At 31.7% G+C, this 21,194-nt stretch overlaps 1 protein-coding gene across 1 annotated transcript in view; it reads left to right on the forward strand.

Moving 5' to 3' along the window:
• LOC134717798 (tyrosine-protein phosphatase Lar-like) overlaps positions 1–21,194 on the forward strand; it is a 51,667-nt gene that overhangs the window by 23,260 nt on the left and 7,213 nt on the right. Inside the window, exons 6-8 of the mRNA XM_063580290.1 lie at positions 11,946–12,162; positions 12,373–12,545; positions 13,378–13,563. Of these exons, the coding sequence (XP_063436360.1) occupies positions 11,946–12,162; positions 12,373–12,545; positions 13,378–13,563 (576 nt within the window). The remainder of the gene's footprint in view (positions 1–11,945; positions 12,163–12,372; positions 12,546–13,377; positions 13,564–21,194) is intronic.

Here is a 21,194-nt window from a genome sequence, read left to right on the forward strand (position 1 = left end):
TATGGGGAACAGGACTTTTCCAGGAAAGTTTTCAGGGACACAACTTACATGTGGATTTGTTTTCTTAATACATTTTGAATTGTTACTGAAATTGTTTTACTGGTTCATAAAAAAAGTTGTTTATTCCCATTATTCATTTTTGCTGCTGCATTACATGTACTACTAATTCAGATGAATTGTAAAAAAGCCAGATAGTATTTTATTGATAAATCTATATTATTAAACCAGATGACCTCAGTTTGTGTGTCGCTTCTCTTCCTTCCACAATACATTAATCATCATGCATGTGTCCTATAGGTACCATGCTTAGTCGCATTTATCATCCTCGCTTATGATTATTCTGTTTGGGTTATGAAAAGAGAGAAAAGAAAATAAAGGCGTCCGGATATTGTTTCCGTCATTGGACGGACTTTGAAGTCATAAAAAATACTTCCGTGTAGGACTTGGCCCTAGTAAACTGACCCCTGCTGTTGTTACAAACTTATCTACACAATGTGGAAGTATTAATCAGCGTGTGACCAGTTAATGTTCCGAAAACACGGGTATTTCGTAGTAGAATTTCTCTTAGACAATAAATTCAAATTAAAAAATATTTTTACAGTGTATTGTTTTAATATTGGGACAAATAATATAAAAATAATAGAAGAGTCTACCAGCTCTAATTAAAATATGAACAATTATATGTTAAGGGGGTCTAAAATGCAATTTGACAGATTCAGAAATTCTAATTTTGACCTTTTTTTAACTGGACCTTATCACTACTTAACATAACGAGTCAGCTTACAAATTTTACAACATGTAATTTCATCCTCTGACTCAAGTATTACTCCAACTAAGAATCATGCAAAATGAATAAAAAGTGATTCACCCTATTTAACCAATATGCTTGATATTTGGTTATTTGACACACTTTGAGTAAAAATAACATATTTTTACCCATAATTGTTAATATCTACTATAAATCATGTATACCCTAATAAAAATTCAGATGCTTTTCTCACTATATAAGTATTTAAAATATGATGCATGCTATAACATATATCTGCCGTGAGCAAGCGAGTTGTAGTAAACCATTTAGCATTTCAGAAAATATGGAATCTCCCAAACAACATGTTCAAAAATTATATTTTGTAGACTATTATCCGTAAAAAGTTATTTTCATTACAATTTATCACTTCCGGTTCTGCTTCAAAACAGGTGAAGGCAAATTTACGATGTTGTTCATCATACAATATGCAGCTGTCATCAACAAAATTCTAGTTGTTTTTTACTTATGTTACTCTAAAGACAACTAAAGCTAAGTTTGTGTCACAGAGATGTTAAATATCATTTGAAATTAGCTTTTCGACTGAAAAGTATCGCTCTGTTCACTACAATCAGGAATATGAAGAAATATCAACTGAAGAAAGCAAACTTGTTTATAGTGTTATCCCACAGAGAATGGATGTTTACTTCTTACATTTCACCCAGAGTTTATACAGCACACTGTTACAAATTTGATATAGAGTTTCAACAGTGTAATTAGAATTTACAAATGGAAACTTGTCGAGGATTGAAGACAATATACAGACAGTCAGAGGCCTTTTCATAGCCAAAGTTGCCTGAAGGAATGCAAAATACTTCTCACAGTTGAAAGTGGTAGGTTTAAAAACATGAGTACTTAATTTATTAAATGTGGAATAAAAGTACATTCATGAAATAGGATATTTTTATGTTTTTTGGAAAGGGTGAGGGGCAATGACTCAATTTAGTATTTGTTCAAGTGTTTACTGGGTTCCATGCACATGTACGTGACCAATAGCTTTCAAGTTGCTGGTCCTAGTGGACTGCTAGACATGAAGTCATGACAGTTACCCTGTTTAGTTAAATTATTTATTTTAATTTCATTAATATTAAATAGACCTAAATATTTGAAATATCCAAATAGGAATATTTGTAATAATTGCCGTTGGTCCGAATTCACGTTTGTCCTACAACAAAGTAGTACCTGTTTACCCCAGGGTTAATTTGCCCTGATTTTGATTTTTTTCCTAAATATTTTTTAGTTTCTTTGTCTATTATGACTATTATCAGTGATCATATGCATGTGAACAGTATTTGTTGAAATTTTTGTTGATTAATTACCCTAATAATTGTATAGCCTAAACAAATTTATTATTTCTCCTTTGATTTGTTATGGCTTTCATCAATCATTGATCAAAAGCAAGCCATCAACTTTTAAATATTTCCATGATACAGTTTTAATTAATTTATTAAAGAATGAAAATATCTTTATTTAACTTCAATGCCCTCAATATTTCATTTTTTCAGTAGAGCGATCAGAATCTATGGATGAATGAACCCAGGGTGAACATGTTATTAGGGCGGACGAACCCAATAGCAATGAAAGCATTCTTTATTACCATGATACATGCAACAGGTAGACATGCTAGACATCAATTGACAGTCACATATTTTCTATGTTTCTGTCATTAACACTATACATCCTTCAACAATGAGTTAATCCATACTGTGTTAGATATAAATACATGTATCCCAGAAATAACAAGTGTAAAGCATTCCAAACAAACCATTAAACGGTCTAATTTATATCCATTTTTTTTTATATAAAAAAAAAATGCCGGTATGATATATACATGACTTACATGTCCCCGCCTCCACTAACAATACGGTAAGGTCCACGTTTAATGGTCGCACATTTTCCTTAAATTTTGAAACTGATATAACCTTAAAAACAAACAGTATTATTTATTTACTCACATGAAACAAACCGGGGTGTGGTATTCAGTACGTAGGAGAAACTTGACGATATTTATCTAAACGCACTCAAGAACATCTGTATCGTTTTAAAAGTCCAAATAAATTCAAAAGTATCATTTACCAAAACCTTAAGAAGCACAACCATCCTTTTAAATATTTAGCAGTTCAACCTTTAGAAGTAGTAAATAAGCAGCGTGGTGAATCGCATTCAAAGTTTGTACGATCACGGAAAAAAATTGAATTAATTTGGATTAAAAAATTACAGACAGTTTACCCTCTCGGTCTAAATGATAATATCATGGGAATTGGTAATATATCTAGAACCAATTCCGTTAACATTTTGGATATAGTTTCTAAAACTGTTCTCACGGTCGTAGAACAAATCGCAATCAAAGAAAATTTCGGGCCAATCATAACCAATATTTCGGACCTAATTTCTATTTCAAAAATCAACGGCAGACATTATCTGTTAACAAAACTCTGTTCGTTACCGGTTAATAAGTTAAATAAAATTTTGGAGGATTGCAACACAATTTCATATAGCAGTCCTAAGTATGAAATTGTTCAAATTATTATGGCATATTGTTATTCTAGATATTTCACAAAATTGATCGCCCTGAAGATCATAAAAAAACATTTTATTAAAATTAAGTATGTCAATGAAGGCTTTGATTTTTAAAATATTGCCGGTATATTTAACGACCATTCTGTTAAAGAACAAATTCCTGGATATTTTGACAAGTCTACCCGGAAATTTGTGTTTAATTATAGTCAATTGTGTAAAGATGTTAATATCAGTGAAAATACACCTACTTCGTGTAATTGCAGTAATTCCGATTATATTTATGGACCCATTTCCCATGTTATAACAGGAGATCTTAACATCGTTCAAGACCGAGAGTTAAAATCATTCCTCAGTAAAGGACCTAAAAATCGTCCCCCGTCAATTATTAATTGGAATGAGTGTCGTAATATCATCCACAACTCACTCCATACTTACTGTATGAAATGGATAAAACGGGAAAAAGCTGACAAAAAATCGTTGTGTTTAATTATAGTCAATTGTGTAAAGATGTTAATATCAGTGAAAATACACCTACTTCGTGTAATTGCAGTAATTCCGATTATATTTATGGACCCATTTCCCATGTTATAACAGGAGATCTTAACATCGTTCAAGACCGAGAGTTAAAATCATTCCTCAGTAAAGGACCTAAAAATCGTCCCCCGTCAATTATTAATTGGAATGAGTGTCGTAATATCATCCACAACTCACTCCATACTTACTGTATGAAATGGATAAAACGGGAAAAAGCTGACAAAAAATCGTTGGACTCTTTTTTTAATTCAGTAATGAAGATAGTTGATATACGTATTCAACATTTTAAAGAACATTTTACTATTAATAATAACCACAATAAACCTATTTCTCGTATCGAACATAAACTAAAAGAACTAGCCAAGGAATTTGTTTTTGTCCCGGCCGATAAAGCTGCTAATAATATTATTATTGTTTGACGTAAATTTTACATTGAGGTTCTGAAAAAGGAAATAACCAATTCACCAACATTCCAACTGACTCTATTTTCAGAAAAAGAAATCTGTAACAAACATAAACTTTTAGCCAACGCTTTACAAGCAGAGCCAAATACAGTGAAAGTCCCAACTATGTATTGGCTTCCGAAGCTACACAAAACCCCTTACAAATATAGATTTATTTCGTCGTCAAGCCATTGTTCAACTACTAAATTGTCTATTCTTCTTACCAGCACATTTGATACAATTAAAAACCTTATAATAAATTGTTCAAATAAGGCCTTCGAAAATAGTGGAATAGATTACTTTTGGAGTGTCAAAAACTCGTTGGAAGTACTTGATAAATTGCATGCTAATATTGGTGATTTTGAATCTGTTCAAAGTTTTGATTTTTCTACCCTGTATACCACATCGCCTCACATTCTCATTAAGAAAAAATTCACACACCTTATTAAATGGGCATTCAAAAAATCAGAATGTGAATATATATGTTCAAACTCTTTTAGGTCATTTTTTAGTAGCAATAAACAAAAAATCTATGTCAATTGGACATGCTTTGATACTATATATGCCCTTGAATTTTTACTGAATAACATTTTTGTTCGCTTTGGGGATTCCGTATATCGTCAGATTATCGGAATTCCAATGAGGACTAACTGTGCACCACTTATTGCGGAGCTCTTTTTGTATTGTTATGAGTTACAATTTATGACAAAAATAAGCAAAGACTCATCAAAACAACATCTGATAAACAAATTTAATAATACTTTTAAATATTTGGATGATATTTTGGCTCTCAATAATGACGACTTCAGTATGTATATTAATGAAATTTATCCTGCTGAACTTACTTTAAGTAAAGCTAATACTATCAACGACCACTGCCCCTTCCTCGATCTGAATATATATATCACTAACGGAAAGCTGAATACTAAAATTTATGATAAAAGGGATGATTTTTCATTTCCTATCGTTAATTATCCGTTTTTAGATGGTGACGTTCCCTTGTCACCATCTTACGGTGTTTATATATCTCAACTTGTACGATTCGCTCGTGTATGTAACAATGTTTTAGATTTTAACGAGAGAAGTTTATGTATGACTGAAAAACTATAACACCAGGGTTTTCGATATCACAAACTAGTCAAAACATTTACTAAGTTTTATCCTCGGTATAAAGACATCATTCGTAAATATAGCTCAACATGCAGACTTCTTATACGTTCAGGTATTTCACATTCAATTTTTTATGGAAATATTCTTTATAAAGCACAAAGGTGTCAGTATTCACCTCAGAAACTTACAAAACCTTTGAATAGACTTATTAAGAAGGGAAATTATTACGATACTGTTGTCAATTCATTAAAGATTGCATATTTCGGTGTTAATATTGAGTCACTGAAAAGGTCTTTGCGTTGAAACTTAACACATTTATTCTAAAAACAGTTGTTGGCATGACACGGGTTATGTTCTTCTCATATATGTTATGATGGTATGATACTAAACCCCTAATGGGAAGGATTTTGCCTGATGTTCATATGATGACATCATAATCTTTTAGTCAGTTTAATTGAAGTCTGGAGCTGGCATGTCAGTTAACTGCTAGTAGTCTGTTGTTATTTATGTATTATTGTCATTTTGTTTATTTTCCTTTGTTACATCTTCTGACATCAGACTCGGACTTCTCTTGAACTGAATTTTAATGTGCGTATTGTTATGCGTTTACTTTTCTACATTGGTTAGAGGTATAGGGGAAGGGTTGAGATCTCACAAATATGTTTAACCCCGCCGCATTTTTGCGCCTGTCCCAAGTCAGGAGCCTCTGGCCTTTGTTAGTCTTGTATTATTTTAATTTTAGTTTCTTGTGTACAATTTGGGAATTAGTATGGCGTTCATTATCACTGAACTAGTATATACTTGTTAAGGGGCCAGCTGAAGGACGCCTCTGGTTGCGGGAATTTCTCGCTACATTGAAGACCTGTTGGTGACCTTCTGCTGTTGTTTTTTATTTGGTCGGGTTGTTGTCTCTTTGACACATTTCACATTTCCATTCTCAATTTTAACATTTAGTTAGTTCATGTAAATATGTACATAAACAAAGGACAACCACATGCACATCATTATATGTGTTACAGACTTTTAAGGCTGCTTTTAAAGGATGTATATGTCATTGTCTATGTAAGTGTGTAATTCGTGTTCTTTCTTGTTATTTTTTATGTTATATTTTTTGCCATTTACATGCACATGTAGTTGTACACATTTGTATATATCATGTGTATTACAATGTAGGAATTTATGGATGCAACTCCACAAAGACAATGAAAGACCAGGACTTGGATTGCATGAAACTTTCAGAAAATCTTCAATATCTTGATTACTATGTCATGATGCCTTTGCATTGTGAAACTATTTTTCTTATAATTACACATTAGTAAAAATCCTGGATTTTAATTGGTTGATGGCCAGTGTATTTCTAACCAATTTTCTATTATTAAATGAATATTGATCATTTTTAACTCTGCCGAAAAGTTACTAGAGCAGAAATTGAAACCTTGAAGTAAGTGATACATTGTATACATGGTAATTAACCAATATAAAATATGTTTTTTAAGATATTCGTACATGTATATCAGACAACTTACATGTAGTTGTCAAAAACAATAGAGAACTGTTAGTAGATTGTGTCACTTTTATTATCTTGTTCATATTTTTGAAGCCTATTTTCAACTGGACTAGTACTGATTCTTTTGATTTCTATACACAATTGTAACAGTACATCAGATTACTACTAGACTGAAAAGTTCAATTTCATTGATATGAAACTTTAACAAATATATACAGGTACAAATGTACGTGTACACATGTACATTGTATATATATAACATGTGTTACACTTTATCATATATGTATAAGGTGAATCAATGTGCTTGTTACTTTGGATAGAGTCTTATGAAATGGTGAAAATCACTGTATCCTGGTACACAGGTACACAGGTTTGTCAATGAATTAACAGAACCAATTATAATACAAATACATATATTACAACAACACTTTAAAGAGTCAATTTCTTTTTTGAAAACTTGGATCAGATAAATATAGAAAACATAGCTTGCTCCTCTGGTTTTTGTCGTGTCAATTAAACAATGAATTAACGATCGCCGATTTTACAATAACCTATCATAATAGCAATTTTTGTTTGTGTACGTAAATTGTAAATTAAAAAAGTATAGTTAAGTTTTAAATACAGAGTAGTTTTATAAATTTAAATGTACATCTCATACCAATTACGATTAAATAAAAGTCTTGATTTACAAACAAGGTAAATTTTACGGCTTGTGTCGGAAAGTGTTAATCCGTGTACAAACACTGTTACACATGTCTCTAATCAGTTACGTAGGTTTTACCGCAGGCCACTTTGTTTTTGTTAAGAAATATGATCTGGTCAACAATTTCAGACGAAAGACTGTTTGCCTTTCTATTTTTTGTTACAAGTTGTGCACACGAAAACATTTCCTCGTAAGGAAAGGACCTTGCAAGTACTACTAGTCATCTCATGATGAGGTTAAACATATGTTTGTTGTTAATAGATTTTATTTAGTATTACGAAGGGGGTATGTCGACAGAACTAAGGTTGAAGAGAACTACATCAGACTGACAACATGTATCTGAAAATGTATAACAAGCAAACGAGTATCCGAGTACTAAAACTGTACTCGAGTACTCGGCCATCCCTAAAAATATATATACTATTTATCATATCTATTCATACCTGATGAGTCAGACTGTCTTCTTTCACTTTTTCCTCTCCAAATGCAAATAAACAAGTTTCAAGTTTCGATGTCAAATGCTTGTTTTATTAAGCAGGCGTTTATTAGTGTGACTTTTGATTTCTATGATTCTTATTCTTACAATTATTTAAAACATGATCATACATGTACCATTATAAAATACTTTCATTTCTGTTTTGTAGATTTTCTAGAGAAACTATAAATTGAGTTACATAACAGACATATAGCTATCAAAGTCACAGTACATATAATGTCTTGGAAGCAGATGTCAATAAGACAGTGGGCATACTACATTGTACCCTTTTGGATGAATTATAGCCTGAAGAAGATCTGATCTTACATTAAGGACTGGGCCATACATTTTTTGCCCTAATCCTACAAGTGGTTTGTTTATAAGGGACTGAATTGGATTGTGTGTCTGCATCTTGAAAGGAAAAAGCTTGATTAATCATCTGTAAAAACCAAAAAAAAATAGAATAATAAAGAAAATAATGCTACTAGTAACTGATTTTTCTATTGCCTTTGAAAATAGAGCTTTATAAATGTGAAACTTAAAGATTTACTGATTACTATCTGGCTGCAGCAGGCAGTGTGAACTATTGGTATAAACATGATAAAGCTTTATATTTTAGAGGGGAGAAGACATGGAATGCTTCAAACCTTTTATGCAGGTATCCCTTTTCCTTTAAAACATTTTCATGTTTCAACAAAACCATAAAAAATATACCTACCAGGTAGTTTGATCTTCCCTTGAACTCATTTTCATGATTCATTGGTCAATGTTAAGTTTTGTGTTTTGGTATGTTTTTCATATCATTAGCAAAACAAGATAAAACTACTTTAGAGTACTGAAGTGAACAATTGTAAGGAGTCCGTCTGACCTTGAATGAAATGACTCATTGTCATGAATCTTTAAAAATTGTTTATTTGATGAAATACATGTATATTCTTAGCAAACAATGTGTTGTCCTTTTTAGAAACAGTGTTGAGCTTGAACCAATACTAATATATTGATATGGGTCATACACCCCTTTTCTTGTCCAAATTCCAAATTGAATTCTTAAGAAAAAATTAAGGAATAAGTTCCATTATTTAATGATTTAAAGGCTATTCCTTGCACTACAAACATATCTGGTAGAGTTAACATCCAAATTAATTCTAGGAAAGGGGAGGGGGGTTGACAAATATCTTCAAAGGGTTGTTTGAAAGATATAAGTTTAGCATCAATATTTAATATTTTTGTTCCTTGCAATGATTTTGTACAAAAAGTTACAGTTTGAACAAATATTGTTTAAGTGATTTAAATCGAACATTTTGTAAATCTAGGCATTCGTCTCCATGACGACCAAATTTCCTTTCAACTTTATTTCATTATTTTGAATAATTTGATGTTGCAATGTATAACATTGAGAAAAATTTAAAAAAAATGAATGGTTCATTAAAATTTTATCATTTTAAAGCATACATTTATCAAAAAAATTCTCAAATTCGGTGTGTTCTGTTTCCATGGCAACTGGTAGCTTGATTTGAGGAAAATGATAAATAAGTAACTGTTTTCTTTACTTTGTTTCAACATTTAGGTGTTATACATGCAACAAAGATACAATCAAATGAACTGTGCTATAAATATATGAAAATAATTAAGCTTATTGTAAGAAATGAGACAAAAAAACTTTTTTTTTCTGAAAAATTTAAAGGAAGCTACAAATGATTATTTTTGATATGTTATAGACAAAGGTCAAATGAACAAATGAAAACAAACAGGTTGTCAATAGGACCCTGCTCTTGGAAGAAAATAGAATTTGAAAAACGTAATTTTCACTCCTTTTGAGAAAATGAAAAATTGCAACAATTATTTGCCATGGAAACAAGAGTTGCCATAGTTGCAACTTCTGTTTATTAACTTTAATTTTTAGAACAAATGTGAAACTATGATAGCACATATTTGTTTTATACAAATTAATTAGCAGTTTATAAAAAAAATCTGTGATGAAAAACAGAATTTTTGAGGTTTTAGGACTGAAATTAAAAGGTTGTTATGGTGCAATCGTAACCATAGCAACCAAATGTACAACACATGTGTAATTGTTTTTTTTTTTTTAGTTTCTTATAAAAATAGAACATATGAAGCCCAAAAAGGTCAATTTGACAACTATCACTGTATCACCTTCTGCAGGATTCTTAGGTGGAGCCATAAAATATTTCATGCATAAAATGACAAGAAATACATTGGGAAAGTGTATGAAAAAAAATGGGCAAGTTATACACTGTTCAAACTTGGGACTTCATTTGTAAGACAACGAAAACAAAAGGACGATAAGTGTGTCCTTTGAACGGTTTAAAACTACACAGAATGTTGGTAAATTTACAAACAACCCTTAAGTCTTAACTTGATTATATACAATGTTTGTACCTGAGCTACAGAAACATGTCTAAAATTAACGAATATAACGATCCGGCTAAGGATAAAAAGGAAAATGGATGTATGGAATGCATGCATTATTTTCATTCTAATACTGAAAACTCTGACGCCATTTCAGTACATATGGTGTTTTGTCCACAAATCGCATTCTGACGTCGTCCATTTATAGTGGTTGCGGTTTATTGAGTATTTTATTATGGCTCTATTCATATGACGTCATAAGCAACCCATATTAAAATTAATTTGCTTTCTTTAAAGTCAACACCTGATTGAGTCTGACGCCATTTCGAGAGTTCGGTAAAACATTTCGGTTTTGTGCACAAGTCGAATTGTTTTTTGAGTATTTTAAATGTCCGCGATTTCGCGGGTGTTTTCTAGCAATAAATTAATCATCATGCCTCTGTATCCTATGGTCGCATTTGTCTTCCATTATTATGATTATTCAGTTTGGGTTATTTAAGGATAAAAACGAATAAAAAAGGCGTCCGGGTATTGTGTCCGTTATCGGACCGACTTTTATATCATAGACAAGACTTCCGTTTTTTTACTTTTATCATTATTTTCGGGGACAGGATAAACCGAATAATTCAGTCCCTCCCCGTAATCGATCTCTCCTACTTGCGAGGGCCTAAATTCCTAACATGATAAAAACTCTTAACTTATTCTGGATTTTGATTGGCGCCCTGTGGAAGAGGTGACCAATCATCAATCAATTCAATCTAATCGAGATAGGTAAATCCCGACCTAATTCCGAATTGATTGAATATTTTTCATTGTTTATGCATTCAGGCGTTAATGTAGTAATAATCGTAAATCAGCAATCTCCTTTATAGACAACTCTTTTTTCGCGTTATGAATATACGCCCCTAATATATATATATATATATATATATAGACTCTCTATATGATAAAGCAGTGATCACCGTGGAGAAGCAACTTGGAATTGATAGTTAATAACAACTAGATTGTATTTATAATATACGTATGGTCATGAAACGTGAACAGCATGATTTTTTAGAAAACAAAGCAATAACGAACTTTTGAGAAAAGGGGGAGGGCTTACAATAATTGTCTTGTCTCCAAGTACCTATGATTTTCAGTGGCGGATTTAAAAATGTTCATAAGTGGGCCCACAGACTGACCGGCACAAGTCAAGCTTCAATTATTCCCTATATAATCAACCAATTTCAATTTAGAAAAGAAGGGGGGACCCTCTGAGAAACCCTTTAAATCCGCCTCTACAGTTTTGTAACCTTTCCTGAAATTCTCCAGTAAATATTTTACAAAAATCCAACCTACAACACTTTACATACCTTCAACCTAGCTCTAAATCCCCGCTATTTCGCGGGTGTGTTCTAGATGTAATTTATATATAACAAATAGTAATGATTTATTTTTCCGTTTAGTCTAAAAAAAATAGTTTAAAATCTGTTTTACAGTTGGAGATTGTAGGAATGAAGTTTCAACGTTTAAAAGGTCAGATAAGTCCACAGAACTTGTCTCCAATTTTACCAATCAATATTCCTGGTCAGTCAACAACATGGATAGTACCTAATCTAGTCCCCAAGGCTAGATACAAGTTCATCATAACTTCATTATTTAGAAATGGAAAAAAAGGACCAGAACAATATTTAATGGCAGAAACCAGACTTGAAGGTAAAGTTCTTTAGATTTGGAGTATTTCCATTTGTAGAATTATATATTTGTACATTAGACTAGATGCATGTTATGTGAAATCAAAATTTCTTAATTCAGTGGTAACACAACGTACAAAAATCGTCAATGCGCATTCGAGCCTGACTTTTTTTTAAATTTTGTGTTCTTCATTGTAGATGTATATTGAACTGGTTCCTTTTTGTTTTACAGCACCTAGAGAAGTTAAGAGACCAGAAATAGAAAAGATTGAGAAAGGGCATATAGTATTCAGGCTAACTGCAGCATCTGAGGTGAATGGCAGAATAAGTCATTACTATCTTATTGTTGTTCCAATACTTAACAGCACAATCCTCAGAAGACCTCAGGATTACCAGTTTGATGAGGTATTTACCAAAATCAAATATCATAATCTTAATTTAGACTTTTTTTTATACCCCTTGCCAAATGAGGAGGATACATAAGTTTACCTCTGTCAGTCTGTCACATGAAAGTTTTGTTGGATTTTCCATAGAATCTACAAATAGAACTCCCAAAATTTTGGTATGAAGCATCGTTAGGCATGAGTTATGTATTTTGTCAGCCGTCCCATGTATATTTCCTGTTTACTAAATACCTATGATGTGTTTTCTCATCCGTCCTTCATCTACTTCCTGTTTACTAAATAACTAAATTTTCATTCACACATTGACCATGTATGACATTTTTGTGGCTCACTAATTTCCAAATACATATAAAGGGCACATTAGTGGAAAAAAATGGTTTTATGAATTGATCTTCACCGACAGGTTAAAGTTAAATTAACAAAAATACCGACATCCAAGGAAAATTCAAAATAGAAAGTCCCTTATCAAATGACAAAATCAAAAGCTCAAGAACATCAAACGAATGGAAAACAGGAATTCATTATATAGAAAAGCATAGATACGAAAATATGTTTGTTGACTTGGTCATTTTTTGCTTCAGTATTTTGTAAATTCTGTAGTAGATTAATAAATGTGTTAACACTCAAATTAGAAGAAAAGAAACATCTGATTTTGGACATTAATAATATAAAAATGAGTAGGATTTCCAATGAGATCACTATCCTTCAGAGGCCAAACGAAGTGGATGAAACCATAATAATTTTTTAAAATCAATATTTCAGGACTTTGTTATTATTATGATTTGATTACCTTTGGCCTATATAGTATTGATCTTGTTATGATTTATTTTAAGTTTGATGACTCACCACATCCATCTGTCTTTGCACGTAAACCTTACATAGCTGCCAAGTTCTCCTCCCACCGACTGCCTTGGCTATTTATATTAGGAGCTTGTGATGAGTATGAAGGATTTACCAACCGACCTCTGAACAAGGACTGGCGCTATAGAGTGTTCCTTAGAGCACATACTGTAGAGCAGGTAAACAGTCTTCTATGATGGGTTAATCTCTAAACATAATTACACTGAACATAAACTAAATGTATATACTGAACTTTCAGATGCAGATTTGAAATTGTCTCGGATTATGTGTAAGAACACTTCAGAATTATGGTGAACTGTGAAAAATAAAATATATCCAGGTACACTTCTGGATAAACTTGAATGTGGACCCATTCTGATCAGGTGCACTTCTTAGTTGAAGACTACGTTTATGTTTTTTTTTAGATATCTATGTGAACACTGTGTTAATCTAAGCCATATTCAAGGGTCATCTTCTGAATTAACTGAACATTATATATGATTGAAATTTTTTCCAGCAGATGTAACATATTCATAGCAATTACTTTCCTTTCTTTGTACAAAAATGTCAGCTGAAAAAGTTACATATATAGGAGTATAATTTAGGTACATACGTACTTAGTAACTTGAACTAAAAGTATTACAACAACACTTTTATAATTCAGCACTTTACAACTTACACAATACATATGTAAAAATTAAATTACATCTTAAACAATACATAAGTATGAACAATACTTTACATCTTAAACCATACATATGTATGAACAATACATTACATTTTAAACTTTAGATATGTATAAACAGTACATTACAACTTAAATGTATAAACATACACAACTGAATTCGGTAGCTCTACTTGAAGTGAAATTGTACAGACCTGTTACAAGAAATTGGTTAATAGATGTGTGGCTTTGGGATTGTTATAGTTTGGATAAGGTTACTCAAACTCTGCTTTTTTTATTGTTTTTTTGTTTATAAGTATACAACTTATATAACGGTTTAAGTTGTAATGAACTGTTTATACATATGTAAGGTTTAAGTTGTATCATAGATACCAGGATTGAAATTATATATTAACGCCAGACGCGCGTTCCGTCTACAAAAAACTCTTCAGTGACGCTCGAATCAAAACATATTAAAAAGGTCAAATGAAGTACGAAGTTGGCGAGCATTTAGGACCAAAAAGTTCTTAAAGATTTGCCAATTACAGCTAATGCAATCTATTCCTGAGGTAGAAAACCCTAAGTATTTTAAAAATTCAAAAATTTGTTAATAGTTGATTTATAATTATAAACATATCAATGATAACTCAAGTCAACACATAAGTGCTGACAACAGTACTTGCAACCTTAGACGTTACTGTTTGACGTGAACTTGAATGATCGGTGACGGATGTTTGACTGATCGATGAGTGATTGGTGTTCGGTGACCAATAGGACCTTCCAGATAAGTCAAATAACCTATGTGAGTGTTACCGTGAAAACGGTCAGAGATCAATCCGTAAATTATATTCATGCACGGATCGGATGGTTACGTTTTTTTTTAAATTCTTATGTAGACCGAACCCGACAGTGTTTACAATAAATGAACGCTGACTCTACGAAGATACTTTAATTCACACGTTCATTTGTAATAAAATTAGTTGCAATAAAAAAGAGAAAATAGTTTAACAGTATAAGATGTTTAAAGCGTTAAATAGTTTTTGTTGATTAATCATTTTTTATTAAATATTATAAATATAAGAGACATATAATACATAATTGTATCATGCATTATAGATCAGGATTGAATGTTCTTCTTAAAAATATGCTTACTTTAAAGAAAAGGATATTGAATTTTTGTATAGGTTGCCTAGAATGCTAATATTTCTTCATTTTACTGAAAATTATTGACCGCCATTGGATTTTTTTATTTTTTATAGTTAAGAATAAGCTTTTTTCATAGAATTAAAAGAATGTCAGAAAATTCATACTAAAATTTTGTTGGCATTGTTTAAAACTACCAAAACTATTCTTGATTCCATTAAAAATGATACCATTTTACTTGAAGTCAGTTATTTTTAAGAGGTTGTGCCAATATAAGCATAGAGCTTCAGGTGGAAAGTGAAAAAATAAAAAATCATCAAACCTTGCTTAAAATAAACATTTTAGTCTTAAAAGATCATACAACAAAAAATAACGATCATTTGTGAAGAAAAAACACTTGTTTTACAGTTAAATAATGGTTACCATAGAAACTAGTGAATCTGAGACACTATTTGAGGTAAAAAAAAACCAGGATATTCAGACATGAAATATAATATCAGAATAAAGAAATGTGGTTATTGCAAGTACATATTTTAATTATATAACCGTAAAACTATAAGCTAAAAAAAATCTTTTCTTAAAAAAATGTTTATTTATGGTTGCTATGGTAACAGGAAAATCAAAGGGTTCAATTTTATAAATTTTACACAAAAATACGCAATTTTGGGGTCAAAATTGTAAAAAATCCAGGTGTATATAATATAAAATATGGTACTGATAAAAATGAATGACTTTCATATAATTCAAAGAAAAAATAAAATTGGGTAGACTATTGAATTTTAATTGGTGGCAGCTACCCAACATTTTGCTGTTTCGGAAGCAATTTTGAACAAAAAAACTACAAATTTTGTCACCTAATCATTGCTAATAGGGTTCACTATCATAAAAAAATGCACATATGATTTAATTTGTACTGACAAGACAAGTGTCACATAAAAGTGTATTCAATTGAGTAAAAAAATATGCATACAATTTCCATGGCAACCATCTATTTTGCTTAGCAACCTTCTGAGGCTGAAAATATTGAATGATGATTTTTAACACAAATGTACAAAATAAGTCACTTGAAGCCTTCTGGTGACCAAATAAAACACAATAACAGTCAAATTGTGCGTTAAGAGATGCGAAACTCTCCTTAGCAACACGTATTCATGACATAAATGCCTAGTAACAAACTGATACTTGAAAATACCCACGCTCAATTCATGGATAACAAGCACAATTTAAAAGTATTAATACCTGAAAAAAAATTAAACTAAATTAAAAGATCAATAATGCATCATGTGCATAATGATCTTTTATTTAAAAAAAAATATCTTATGTAACACTATTTATTGCATAGCAACCAGCATAAGTAGTGTAAAAGAGGGACGAAATATACCAGAGGGACATTCAAACTCACAATTAAAAATAAACTACTAACGATGCCATGGCTTTAAACGAAAATGACAAACATGCAATAGTTTATAAAAAACAATACAGAAATTAAAGATTAAGCAACCATAACCCCACAAAAAACTTTGGGATGATCTCAGGTGCTCCAGAAGAGAATGCTGATCCTGCTCCACATGTGGCACCCGTAATTAAATTATAGTATATCATGATAATTCAACAAGAATCAACTTTGTTCGATGATTTAATGCATTCAATCTTTCTTTTAAACAGCAATAAGCGAATAATTGCATAGGCTCTTGTGAGAAGTTGTGACTGGACCAAGTTCCAAGTGTAATGACATACGATATAGTTACAGGGGAGGTAACATTTATTTGACGCTGTTGAAGTAAAATATTGTTTTTGCGACGTCAAACTGGGACATATCGGAAAAGATGTATAATTTGACTGATTTTTATCATTCAAACTAATAACGTTTGTTTTATATGTATGAAGATTATTTGTATCACGTTTCAAGAAAGTTTCAATAATGCAATTTTTAATCTAATAAATAAACAGGAAAAAAATGCGTTTTTTCTACATTCATGAATACTAGTATTTGATAAATATGAGTTATTTAAAAAAGAATTCATGAATTTAAAGATTTTTTTTATAAAACAGAAATTACAGATCATTTAATGAAAAACATCTTGCTTTTATCATTTAAAATACAAACTAGAGGCTCTCAAGAGCCTGTGTCGCTCACCTTGGTCTATGTGCATATTAAACATTGCACACAGATAAATTCATAACAAAATTATGTTTTTGATGATGGTGATGTGTTTGTATATCTTACTTTACTGAACATTCTTGTTGCTACAATTATCTCCATCTATAATGAACTTAGCCCAGTAATTTCAGTGGATAATATTTTCTAAAAATCTACAAAAATTTATGAAAAATCTAAAAAAAAATGACTATAAAGGGCAATAACACATGAAGGGGTCAACTGAACATATCAGTCGTGTTGACTTATTTGTAAATCTTAATTGGCTGAACATTATTGCTGTTTACTGTTAATCTCTATCTATAATATTATTCAAGATAATAACCAAAAACAGCGAAATTTCCTAAAAATTAACAATTCAGGGGCAGCAACCCAACAACAGGTTGTCCGATTCATCTGAAATTTTCAGGGCAGATAGATCTTGACCTGATAAACAATTTAACTCACGCCAGATTTGTTCTAAATGCTTTGGTTTTTGAGTTATAATCCAAAAACTGCATTTTACTCCTATGTTCTATTTTTAGCCATGGCGGTCATCTTGGTTGTTTGCCCGGGTCACCGGACACAGTTTTTAAACTACATCCCCCCAATGATGATTTTGGCCAAGTTTGCTTCAATTTAGCTCAGTAGTTTCAGAGGAGAAGATTTTTGTAAAAGATAAATAAGATTTACGAAAAATGATTAAAAATTGACTATAAAGGGCAATAACTCCTAAAGGGGTCAACTGACCATTTCGGTCGTGTTGACTTATTTGTAAATCTTATTTTGCTGAACATTATTGCTGTTTACTGTTTATCTCTATCTATAATATTATTCAAGATAATAATCAAAAACAGCAAAATTTCCTTAAAATTACCAATTCAAGGGCAGCAACACAACAACGGGTTGTTCGATTCATCTGAAAATTTCAGGGCAGATAGATCTTGACTTGAGAAACAATTTACCCTGTGTCAGATTTGCTCTAAATGCTTTGGTTTTTGAGTTATAAGCCAAAAAATGCATTTTATCCGTATGTTCTATTTTTAGCCATGGTGGCCATCTTGGTTGGTTGACCGGGTCACCGGACACAATTTTTTAAACTAGATACCCCAATGATGATTGTGGCCAAGTTTGGTTGAATTTGGCCCAGTCGTTTCAGAGGAGAAGATTTTTGTAAAAGTTAACAACGACGGACGACGACGGACGACAGACGACGACGGACGCAAAGTGATGGGAAAAGCTCACTTGGCCCTTCGGGCCAGGTGTGCTAAAAAAGTACTTCTTTGAATGGAAAATTAAGTCCGCAAATCCAAGTTGTGTGCAAACATCTGAAATGTCGACCCCATTTTACTCCAAAAGTAGCACATGAAGGTATATATTTAATTACATATTTGATTTAATCAGGACTGGTATTAATAAAGATGCAAATTTCATCAAAATTTCAATATGGGATCAAAACTGTATTGTATGCCCTGAAAACACTACTATTTGATTTCGAAAATAAAGTCATCATACATGTAAGATTTAATCACATAAGCAACACGACGGGTGCCGCATGTGGAGCAGGATCTGCTTACCCTTCCGGAGCACCTGAGATCACCCCTAGTTTATGGTGGGGTTCGTGTTGTTTATTCTTTAGTTTTCTATGTTGTGTCATGTGTACTATTGTTTTTCTGTTTGTCTTTTTCATTTTTAGCCATGGCGTTGTCAGTTTGATTTAGATTTATGAGTTTTACTGTCCCTTTGGTATCTTTCGTCCCTCTTTTAAAGATAAGTCAACATAACCAAAATTGACCAAGGAGATATGGCCTTTCAAATTAAATAGACAAACCGTTGTTGAATTACAGCTGCTCAATTGCTTATATTATTATTGATAAATAAAAACCAAAAATATGTAGCAAGGTACATGTAGTATCTACAAATAAGTCACCATGATCAAAATTACCATTGACCCATAAAGAGTTATTGGCCTTTGTAGAAAGTTTTTCAACTCTTTTAGTAAATTTTGTAATTTTTATACAAAAATAGCTTCTGCTAAACATCTGGGCCAGATAAAACCAAATTGGTCTAACATTCAATGTCTAATAGCCTGTTGATTTATCAATAAAGTTATCATACTTTTGATAGACTTCAATAATTTTACTTCCATGTTTTTCTGCAATTTCAGGGTTTTAATAATGGCTTGAATGCTACCTCCCTGTGTCAGATAAGATTGTCAACAATAATACTCAATTGACTTTATTGTAGGGTTGTCATTTCAAGTAGAAATTAAAGAGAATATTAAAAGTTTGGTCTTTTTATCTTCTGCTTTAAGCTTTTGGGATTTAATCTTTACAGAGCCGCGTAGCTGGCATGTAAATATAAATATTTAGTTTGCTGTAGATTTAATCAGGTGCGCACCAGTTTTGAAAATTCGTGTGCATGACTTTAAAACTGGTGCACAGGACTTTTTAAAGCATGTGCATGACTTCGAACGGCATGCGAACAAATTTAAATTGTGCACATAAGTTTCAAAAATTTGTGTGCATAACTTTCAAAAATATTTCGCACGACTTTCAAACTTGTGCGCTCCTCCTTATTGAATCAATCAACTTTGTTTAAAAGTCCTGGTCACTAGTTTTTAAAGGACCGCAAACATTTCTTGATGTCGTATATTGGTATGACAATTACTTTTATCTAATTGATTGGATATCTCTGTTATTCTAGCACAAGGCACTATACTATAAATAGAAAGTTTGGGGGTAATAACTCATAGAAGGGTAAGAGGGGGGGGGGGGTCATATATTTTTGTTTTTTCCCATTGATCATTTCTGATTTATATATAAAAAATAACAAGTTTTGCGTAATAGTCAGAAAACTTCAATTGCAGAGGACTGCGCAATATTGAGAAATAATTCAATTGCACAGTATTGCGCAATATCACAATGTTGCACAATATCAATAAATCTTCAATTGTGCAATAGCAAAAAATCTTCAATTTTACAGTATTGCGCAATAAAACTTCAATTGCACATAATTTCGTCATTGCCAAATAACAGAAAATCCTCAATTGCACAAGTTGTTGCATTAGCAAGAACTGTTCAATTCCACAGTATTGCGCAATAAGCAAAAAAATATATATCATCGCAAAGTATTTTGCAATAGCAAGAAATCTTTATTTTTTTCTTTATAATTGATAATTAAACAAAATAGTTGATATAAAAGAAAGAAAAAAAGCAGATGTGGTATGATTGCCAATGACACAGCACTCCACATGAGACCAAAGTGACACAGAAATTAACAACTAAATGCCATTGTACGGTCTTCAACAATAAGCAAAGCCAATTCTGCCTAGTCAGCTATAAGAGGCCCTGAAATGACAATGTAAAACGATTCAAAAAAGAAAACTAACGGCCTCATTTAAGTAAAACAAAAATACGAAATACAAATATGTAACACATTAACAAACAACAATCACTAAATTACAGCCAGCTCCTGACTTGGAACAGGCCCATTCATACATAATGTGGTGGGGTTAAACATGTAAGCTTGATTTTGCCTATTTCAAATTTTTAAGATCTTTCGCCACATTTATTATGTGTCAAAAACCTATATTATGTCAAAAACTTGATCACAATCCATTCAAACTGTATCAAACTTCAATAGTGTGTCCAAAAATGCACAAACTGTTCAGTTATTAACCTCAGCGGTCGTATAAGGCTGCTATCGGTGAAGTATTTTTTTTTTAAAGTTGTGCACAAGTATAAATTCGGCACGATTTTTTAAACTGGTCTGCATCACATTTAAAACCTCAGGCAAAAAGATAATATCTATTTTATTTCACTAAAGGGACTCCATAAATGATTGACAATCTGTTCATATTTGTG

Source organism: Mytilus trossulus, chromosome 5 (genome assembly GCF_036588685.1).
Source record: "Mytilus trossulus isolate FHL-02 chromosome 5, PNRI_Mtr1.1.1.hap1, whole genome shotgun sequence".
NCBI lineage: Eukaryota > Metazoa > Mollusca > Bivalvia > Mytilida > Mytilidae > Mytilus > Mytilus trossulus.